This window comes from Psammomys obesus, unplaced genomic scaffold (assembly GCF_907164565.1).
Source record: "Psammomys obesus unplaced genomic scaffold, mPsaObe1.curated_primary_1811, whole genome shotgun sequence".
Classification (NCBI taxonomy): domain Eukaryota; kingdom Metazoa; phylum Chordata; class Mammalia; order Rodentia; family Muridae; genus Psammomys; species Psammomys obesus.
In genome coordinates this window covers 12,294,481-12,304,329 of record NW_026592510.1, presented here as the reverse complement: position 1 = coordinate 12,304,329, position 9,849 = coordinate 12,294,481, and the positions used below count along the sequence as shown (strand labels likewise).

Here is a 9,849-nt window from a genome sequence, read left to right as displayed (position 1 = left end):
TTTTTGGTGATCCCTTTGGTGGATTATTATTACTGCATTACAAACAAACAAGCCCAAAACCAAATAAAAAACTCCTTAGAACAGCTGAAGCAAGGTCCAAAGTCTCCTGAAGATATAGTTAAAATAAGACTCTGATCACTGGGAAATACTTCATTCTTGGGACAGGGGGTGGGGGAAGCAGGACAATATGCCTTTTAAGGAATAAAAACAATATGCAGTACAAAATAAAATATAAAACACCGATATGCCTGTCCACTCATCATAGAAGCTAAAAATATGGTTTAATGGTATTTAGGAAAATGGGTACTTTCATATAACTAGTGAATAAGCTATAGATATATTAAAAGATATAGATTTGGAAAGGCAATTTATCAATATCCATTAAAAATTTAAATGTGCAAGTCCAATATGCTAGTGACTTCACACACACTCTAGAGTAATATGCATATAGAAGTGTGCACAATGACATTTACAACAGTATCACTTTCAACTTCACAACAGGGACAACTACTTGCTCACATAGCTCACACTTAAATCATCTTTCAGCTCTCAATGCTCTAGTTCTCACTGTATTAAGAGTAATCCAAGTGCCAATGAATGGCTCAGTGAATAGTCAATGACCTGAGTTCAACAACAGAACTCAGTAAAGGTGAAAGGAGAAAAATCAATCCACAACATTGTCCTCTGACCTTTACACGTATGCCACAGCCATAGATACCACCCACCAAATAGGAATTGTTTTTAATCTGGGGGCAGAGACAAGCTGAGACTGGAATTTTGTATCAGAGAATTAATTACAGCACTTTTCCTGATGATCTATTTTGAACCAAGTATCATAGTATCAACTACATTAAGTAGCATTTTCTTCTTGATTTACTTCTTAAAGGAAATATACTCCACTTCTGAAACTGTAATACTGAGTAAAGTGATTATTATTTTTTTTTTACAATCTCCTTGTGGTGGCTAATATTTCTAGTCAAAGTGATTACATTTGGAATCAACTAAAACCCAAGCAGCTAAGCACACCTATGAAGAATTTTTCTTGATCAGATCCTTTGAGGTCAGAAGATCCACTCTAAGAATGGGTCACACCTTCCATTGGCAGCCCACATAAAAGGGCATGGAAGAAGGAAGCTTTTGCTGTTTGCCTACTTGACAATACTCTATCCTACAGCTATGGCATTCCTTCGCTAGTATTAGAACCTGCTTCTTTGGGATCCCAACATACACTGAAGACCAACTGAGAATCCAGCCTTGTGGACTGGACAGCTGCAGGATTCTTCCTGTCAGGAGATAACCATAGTTGGCATTCTATCAGTTCTGTGCCTTTAGAGCAACAGTCTCAACCTGTGAATCAAATCCCTCTGCTGGTCAAATCACCCTTTCACAGAGGTCACATATTAGATTACAGTTCATAAGTTACAAAATTATAGTATAAAGTAGCAATGAAAATAATTTCATGGTTGTGGTCACCACAACATGAGGAACTGTGTAAAAGGGTTGCAGCATTAGGAAGATTGAAAACCACTGCTCTACGGAACCATAAGTAACCATAAGTAAGAAAGCCCCTGTCATTTTTGGACATGATATATCAGATTTTCAGGAATTAAGGAAATTGAGAAGTAAGATACTGAGAGCTGAGACCACTGGTCAATTCCCTCAGTGGTCCTTTAAACAGTATGTGTGGAATTATGCCAATCAGATACATATTTCCTGGACAATATGATGAGTGAAAGGAGAATAAAGATTTTTGTACTGTTAATGTGCAGAAGACCTGAGTTCAATTGCCAACATACACAGTGACTCACAACTGCATGTTAGCCCAGCTCAAGGGGACCACGATGCCTTTTCAGGTCTCTATAGGTACCAACACACATGTTCACATGCATACATGTGTATAATTTTAGAAATATTTTTTAAAAAGTTATCTGTGAGGCCAGTAAGATTGCTGAGCTACAGGTAAAAGTGCTCGCCATAAAACTCTGGCAACTAGAATTCACACTTGTTTGGGGTTTATAATCCCAGCTCTAACACTTTGACCGTGAGATGGGAAGCAAAAACAAGAAAACTGGCTGGAAGTTCCTGTGTGCACATGCACACACGCACACTGTGATACGCATACACACACATATACAAATAAATAGTGTCTGCAGTTACAGTTAGAAGGAGTGTACCTCATAACTTTTCAAAATATACAGAAAACTAACACACTTCATAGTAGGTAAAATGAATTTAATATCAGCAATAAAACTAAAGTTTAAAGTTCTACAATTATAACATATATAATACAGAACAAAGAACTGAAGTATCATTACAACATCAGTTTGGCACTGATTGTATGATATCATTCAATTTCTTTGACTCAAATTTCTTCCTCTTTCAGTCTTTAGAAACAGTAAAGCTGCATTCCACTAAAAACACGGTGACAGAGCTGAAGAGATGGCTCAGTGGTTAGGAGTGCTGGCTGTTCCAGAGGACCTGAGGTTAATTCCCAGTAACCACATAGAGAGTTACAATCATCTGTGACTCCAGTCCTAGAGGATCCAGTGCTCTCTTCTACACTGCTCAGGCACTGGATGTACATGGTTCAGACATACATGCAGGCAAAACACCCATACACATAACATAAAAATAAAGGTTAAACATCTTTTTAAATACAATTACAGTATTTGGGGGTTTTGTTGTTGTTGTTATTATCAATATGATCATTATATTTCTACAATTACCTTAAGTTTTAAGGTAAAATGAAAATGGTAAAAGTTTGCCATCATTTTCACAAAAAATGATGTATAAGTTATCAGCATTCATGCTTAAGATTCAAAAAAATTCTGGAATTTTTGAGAAATATTTTTCTCAAAAAAACCTTCAGAGGATATATTTTATTGTATGAGTATCAAGTATTTTCATAATAATTTACTAAAATTTTGTATACTTTATAAAATAAATACTTCATAAAGTATACTCCCAACTCACAACAGAAGCAATGAACGAATTCAACATTGAAGTATATCCAGTAGGAAACTGATCTTTGTTTTTCTTATCAGTTCTTTTGTTAAGAAGCAGTTTCTAGTGTGATGGACAAACTTGATCTTTGCCCAGTGTTGTCCTCTGCTCTTCGGCCTCTGCCACAGCAGTAATGAAGAGCTGCTGAAGAACATCCTTATCTAAATTTTTGCCTGAGAAGACAACAAAATAGCGATTACATGCTGCTTATTAAAACAAGAGTTCGCCTGTCAATTCCAGAGTGTTAAATGCATGATTCCTTCTACAATTTTCTAGATAAGCCTTAAAACCAAGTTAGTGCTTACAGTCAATTTTCTAAGTCATTTGAAGAATAAAGTTCTAGCAAAATCGTACATTATGCATGATTCAGACAAATATACAAGCTTATTTAGTTAATACTGGTTAAGTAACACACATTACATCTCCTTCAAATCTATTTTTGTATTTTTCTTCAGACCTTTCTGTTACTTACCAATAAAGACCAGCTGACATGTTCTCTCAGCATCATCCTTCCAACTCACTAGGCTCTCTTCCAGGTCATAGAGCTCATGGATGCCTTGCACAATCATTTGCTGTGGTTTGTCTTTGATGGACACCACTCCCTGCTCAAAGAACAATGGTCACTCAGCTCTGGCTCAAATTTGCAAGCAGAAATAGTAAATCAAATCTGATATTATTACTTTTTAAAAAACAAACTCATGACAAAGCTATAAAAATCATTTGCTTCAAATATTTGCATCTTTTAAGTTTCTTCAAACTTCTAGTAATTTTGTGTACAATGATAGCCCCTCCCCTATGCGTACACTCTCAAGAGGGTTTTTCTGTGTGGTCTTGGCTGTCCTGGAACTCACACTGTAGACAATGCTGGCCTCAAATTCTTAAATCTGCCTGCCTCTGCCTCCTGAGTGCTGGGATTAAAGGTGTGGACCACCATGCCTGGCTACTTTTTAAAAATAATTACTTTCTTTCTTTTTCTCATTTTCAGTTTTTTGTTTTTTGTTTTTGTTTTAGGACAGGGTCTTGCTATCAAGCCCTGACTGGCCTGAAACTTGCTATACAGGCCAGGCTGGCCTTGAACTTGCAGGGATCCACTTGCCTGACTGTGTAACACCAGGCCCGGCAATGGTTCCTTTTTTAATGATAAAATTAATATATTGAGATTTTTCAATGTTATTTATCACAACAGAAACCTGAAAGTGATAAATATCTGTTATCCTGCCTTTAAGGGTCTTAAACTACTTTCACAAATTTACCAAGAAAATTTGAGAAGTAAAGGTATTTTGTTGGTGAATTTGTTTTGGAAATGTATTATAATAAAATTAGGCAATGATCAAATAAAAGGTATTATATTCATCTGAATAAATGTTCAGTGTTGGGGTAGCAAGGTGGCTGGCTCAGTTAGTAAAGACACTTACCTCAAAAACTTGACAAACTGAGTTCGATTCCCAGGACCCACAGTAAGAGAGAACTGACTCCCAAAAAGTTGTTCTCTGACCTCCATGTGCATATTGTGTTATGTATGTGCTCACATTTAGAGAGACAAACACAAATGCGCACACATACACACACACACACACACACACACACACACATCCAAATGTCAAGTAATATGAATGGCTTTCCAAAAACTGAACAAGAATTCTAGTATTTTGTACCTTTGTATAAGACATGACAAATGTTTAGTGTCTGCTAAATGCATCAAGTAACTTAAGATTCAGCAGTAGCAGAATTTCCAACATTATTTCTCTGTTAAATGACACTTTCTTGAAAAAATAAACGATTTCCCTAAGTGACCAATCTGTGCAGAGAAGAACAGTTTTGACAGTGTCAAACTTATGAGCCAGATAACTGCTGGGAACACCTGGGTGAGGAGATCCAGACTAATGGTCCAAGACACACAGGTTATTTTAGCTGTAACACTAAATGAAGCTGTGTAAATAAACCATGTTTTTTACACTGATTTCTAAAGCTCCTTTTCAGCAACAAGAATGATGAAAACGAGGGCAGACAAAGGTTATTTGTACTAAAACTAGTGTTTCTGTTTAAAACCAAATATGGTTTTTACATAGCAACCAAAAAAGGATACTCTCTCCAAAGTCTGTGAGGGCAAACTGCACACTGCACCTTCAGCCGTATGACCTCCATGCAGCAGCCGTCCTTGTTTTCTACGTTCTTTTCCCACAGGAGATTCTGTATCAGGCGACACAATTTCATAAGACCAAGAACTGCTAATGCAACAACTACGCAACAAAGTGGCTGATGAATCATTAATCAGTTAAAAATTGTATTCACCTGGATAAATACATTTAGACTCTCTTCCTTTGCACTTCCTGGTACTTCAAATGTGATTGTAACAATACTCTGTAAATTAAGAGAATAATCCATAATTTTTATAGACTCATCCACCTATTTTTAAAATTATAACCAGTTTTAAGATGAAAAAAAAATGAAATTCTTCATCTTTTAATATGAAGTTTTAGCTGACCAGTTATATTATCAGTTCTTATTTCTCTCTTGTTTTAGTGATTTTGGAATTATCAATTGTACAAAGTATAATCAACAGTTTAGTATTTACAAAAACAAACAAACAATTCCCCAAAAACCTTTCTCATAAGGGTCCTGAGCAAAAAAGGACTGTGGCATACACTGTGTACATTATGCCTGTGTCATCTCATCTTTTCATTTGTTCTTCACAACAATCCTGGGGAGTTGGGCAGATGAAGCTCAGAAAAATAAACTACCCTGATCCTGCTCAAAACAAAAGTGCTCTCTTAGAGAAAGAAAGCCATGTTTGGTCTCTAAATGAGTAAGCTTTGTGCAGAGTGAAAGGAGTTCTCGGTGAGGCTAGCAGCAGTGGCGTTTCTGGCTTACGTCCTTCACAACATCACTTAAGAAATTCAGACTTATTTTTTTCTCTTGATCTTGATAGATCTGAGGTCTCTAAAGAAGCTTAGAGTTTCCACTAACAGGTTAAATGAATAAATTCAAACATCTTTTTGCCAACACTATAACCCCAAACCTCAAACTTAGCAATGAAAATACCCGAAGGCTAAGCATGGTATTAAGAAACACATTCCCACCATGGATAGTAAGATGCTTCAACCAAGCTCAAAATATTAAAAAAAAAATTATGTACATTGTTAGTTGACCACATGTACGTCTATTTGAGGGTGTTGGATCTCCTGGAACAGGAACTACAGACAGTTATAAACTGCCATGTGGGTGGTGGGAATTAAACCTGGGTCCTCTGGAATAGCAGTGAGTATTCTTAACTGCTGAGCCATCTCTCCCACCCCAGCTCAAGCTTCTTAGAAATGCTCATTTCCCCAAGAATTTTAGAACACCACATAAAAACTGTAGAAGAAAATTAAATCCAGTAGTTTTATTCATTTATTTAACTTTTGTTTCACGGTTACAAAACAGGGTCTTGCTATGTTTCCCAAGCTGGTTTTGAACTCACAATCCCCACTGTTTCAACCTTAGCATGCTGGGACTTCAGGTGTGCAACAGCTTGCCCAGCTACAGAATTGTCTTTTAAGCAAACATAGACTAGATAAAAGCATTAAAGATCAATGTCAGGCAATCAATATGCTGACACTTAATCCTCTGATGTTGTCAATATGCAAAGTGGAGAGTGCTTTCTTAATCAGGTATCAGAAATAAAGTCAATTTAAAAAGGCATGTGAACTTTAAAATGTAAGGCATAGAAGAGCACTTACCCTCATCTGTGGGACATACAATCCAATAATTCTGGTATTTGCATGAAACTACTGACAATACTGAGCAACAAGGTATTGCCTTTTCAATCTTAACTAAGCACTTACAGACCATGGTCATAACTTCCATTCTTTAAATCCTACTGCAAAATTAGCATGAGTTTCCTCCTTCACAATTATCGTAGACAGAAGATTAATTCTGACCATAGATCTTAGCAATCTAAATCTGTTACCCTGCCTTTAGGGGTCTTAAACTACTTTCACAAATTTAACAAGAAAATTTGAGAAGTTAAGGTATTTTGTTGGTGAATTAAATGTATTCTAATAAATTTTGGCAATGATTTGCTTTCCATTTCATATTAAGTCAAGAACTTTCACATTTTAACATAAAGGAAGCACTCTCCAGCTTCTCCTTGACACATCTATATTGTCAACATTATTAGTGTTGTGCTTTGGGAGGTGATTCAGTAGCATAAGGGTCATTTGAACATAAGCATTATGATATGTGACAGTAGACCTGGCAACAGAGATGCCAACTAAGTGAGTGATGGACAGGTACTATATTCAGCATGGTTACTACAGACAATGGGATGATCCACACAGCTCCCAGGACACAGCAGAATGGTGAAAGGATTCATAATGACTCAGAACAGCATGCAGTTTTACATGATGAATTATTTATTTTTAAATTTTTCCACTTAATATTTTGGACTGCAGTTGGCTACACAGAATGGAAAATATAGATTGTGAAGGCTCTACCTGTACTTTGTTATAAGAACTAAACAAAAAGCTAGAAATAAACTCAAATGAGTTTTTTAAAAAGCAATGTGTACATACAATGGATTATTATTTAGTCTCAGGAAAAAAGGAATGAAGGAAGGAAGAAATGAAGGGAAAGAGGGAGGGAAGGAAAAGAAGGAAGAAAATTCTGCCACATAGCAAAATGTAAATAAACCTTGAAGATTCTATGCTTGGTGAAATGAGCCAGAAATAGGACAAATATTGTACGATTCCACTTTTATTAAGAACTTAAAATAGTTAAACTTACAAAAGTCAGAAAATAAAATGACAGCTCCTTGGTGCTGTGGGGACAGCACTGAGGAGCGTTCAGTGAGTCCTATTTGAATCCCACAAGACACAAAGTCCTGCTGTACAACAGCCACACAGCTAACAATACTGCCTTATGAACAGTTACAATTTCTTTAGAGGACAGAGATCAGCTTAAGCAGTTTTCCACAACAATATAAGGTACTTATTTTAAGATCTTAGTAAACATATCCTCCTTTAAAACTATTGATGGTTTTTGTAGTTCAGAGTAATATTATGCATTTAAGTAAAATGGTAATTTTTGTTATTAAAGAGATTGCTAAAAGTACCTAAAATCCTGTATTTCCTTATACTGTAAAAGGATATCAAATGAGACACAATGTATCAAATTTCAAAAGAAAATAACTGTCTTAAAAAAACTTACAAATGTATTTCATTCAAATTGAACAACTTAGTTTTTACTACTAAGAATGTTTCAACACAAGACTCAATACACTCTCTGGTTTATTGTTAGCTTAAAGATTTTTAAAGCATTTTTTTCTTTTGCAGTTTAAGGACATGACTTTGTTCAGTTAATTTTGGTTTTCTGAGACAGTCTCAAGTAACCCAGGCCAGCTTTGAACTGTTGATCCACCTGCATCTACCTCCTCAGAACTGGAAACACAGGCATTAGAGGCAGGCATCACAACACCTTGTTATCACTTAGTATTTTAAAAGAATATAATTAATTCCAGCAGTAGGCACAACTGATTCTTAAAATTGAGATAATACATAAAAGGGTTCAAGTAGATGATTGCTAATTTTGGAATTGTAGCTTTTCATACCAATTAAGTTCTTTTCATATGAGAAAAACTTAAAAAAGATGAAAGCTATAAATTATGGTAAAAATATAAAATCCAAAATTCCTTCTAAAAATAAAGCTAACTATAGACTGCCACCTGGGCGTTCTATATTCCCTCTCCAGCTCATCTTTATTGGGATTAAACAAGGAATGATATAAAATAAAAAATGTGAATTATAGTAAATATTTCTCAGGAATAAAACTTCAGTAACTTATATAAATCATATCCTAAGCTCATACCAACCTCAGACTAGACTTTTTAATTTATTTTTGCTTTGAATCTAAAATGGAGTATCTTCCCATGGCTAGCAACACAAAAGCAGAAAAATGAGGCAATAATTCAGAAAACTAAAGCCTAATAAATTCCCTTAAAATAGGATTAACAGTAACTTTAGTTTATTGATTTGGCTTATTTTCCCAGTTAACTCATTAGAATCCTCAATCCTTCCTTCCTTAAGTTGCTCTTGTCAGGTATTTTGTTACCACAATGAGAAAAGTAACCAATATAGCACTCTAGCCCAAAATACAACTCTCTGGCATTTGAGAAACAGAAAAGGAAAACCACTCTTATCCACCCCACCCTATCCTGACTTTTCCCTGAAATAAGTCATAAAACAAAGGACTGATTTCTGAGCTATTCATGTAACAGATAATAAGATTCTTATGTGATAAATGCCAACAAGAAAGGACATCCTTATCTGTAGGGAGGGGAAGAAGTCCTGAGTGGGTGCGTATGTGTTCTTATTATTGGCACAGCCATGTCAAGAACCCTGCAGCATCAGATTAAGAGGAATGGCAAAGCCCTCCTTGCAAGTATTGACAGTGTATGCAGAGAATGGCTACTAGTAACCAGATGTTTACGGCCTGAAGTCTGCTCCCCTGCAGAGACTACCAAGATTAGTCAAACCTGTCTCCTTGGTCCTGCTCTAGACAATAAATTCTGTTCAACTCTAGTGTGCTAAAGTTTTTCAGTCAAGAGCCCAGACCACCCAATCCCAGCTTTTCTGTGTTTCTGTCTGTCTGTGCCTATCTTTTCATTCCCTCACTGCCCTAGTCAGGTCCAAGTCCCTAGAGCAGTGGATGATCACAAATATCTTTGAAGATAAAGGTCACAAAAAAAAAAAAAAACAAAAAAAAACCAAAAAACTAAACAAACCAAAAAACTCTAAACAAATAAGCTTTTGTTAAATCTTCTGATTTAGTACTGTTAGGTCATATTCTTTTCCCTATCTTATTTCTCCA

General features: G+C 35.8%; 1 protein-coding gene across 1 annotated transcript in view; it reads right to left on the bottom strand.

Annotated features, from left to right (window-relative positions):
• Positions 1-2,223: 2,223 nt before the first annotated feature.
• The window catches only part of LOC129681949 (zinc-regulated GTPase metalloprotein activator 1-like), a 53,468-nt gene continuing 45,842 nt past the window's right edge, over positions 2,224-9,849 (bottom strand). Inside the window, exons 8-11 of the mRNA XM_055614173.1 lie at positions 5,296-5,364; positions 5,128-5,193; positions 3,476-3,605; positions 2,224-3,176 (exon numbers count right to left, since the gene is read on the bottom strand). Of these exons, the coding sequence (XP_055470148.1) occupies positions 3,067-3,176; positions 3,476-3,605; positions 5,128-5,193; positions 5,296-5,364 (375 nt within the window). The 3' untranslated portion in view covers positions 2,224-3,066. The remainder of the gene's footprint in view (positions 3,177-3,475; positions 3,606-5,127; positions 5,194-5,295; positions 5,365-9,849) is intronic.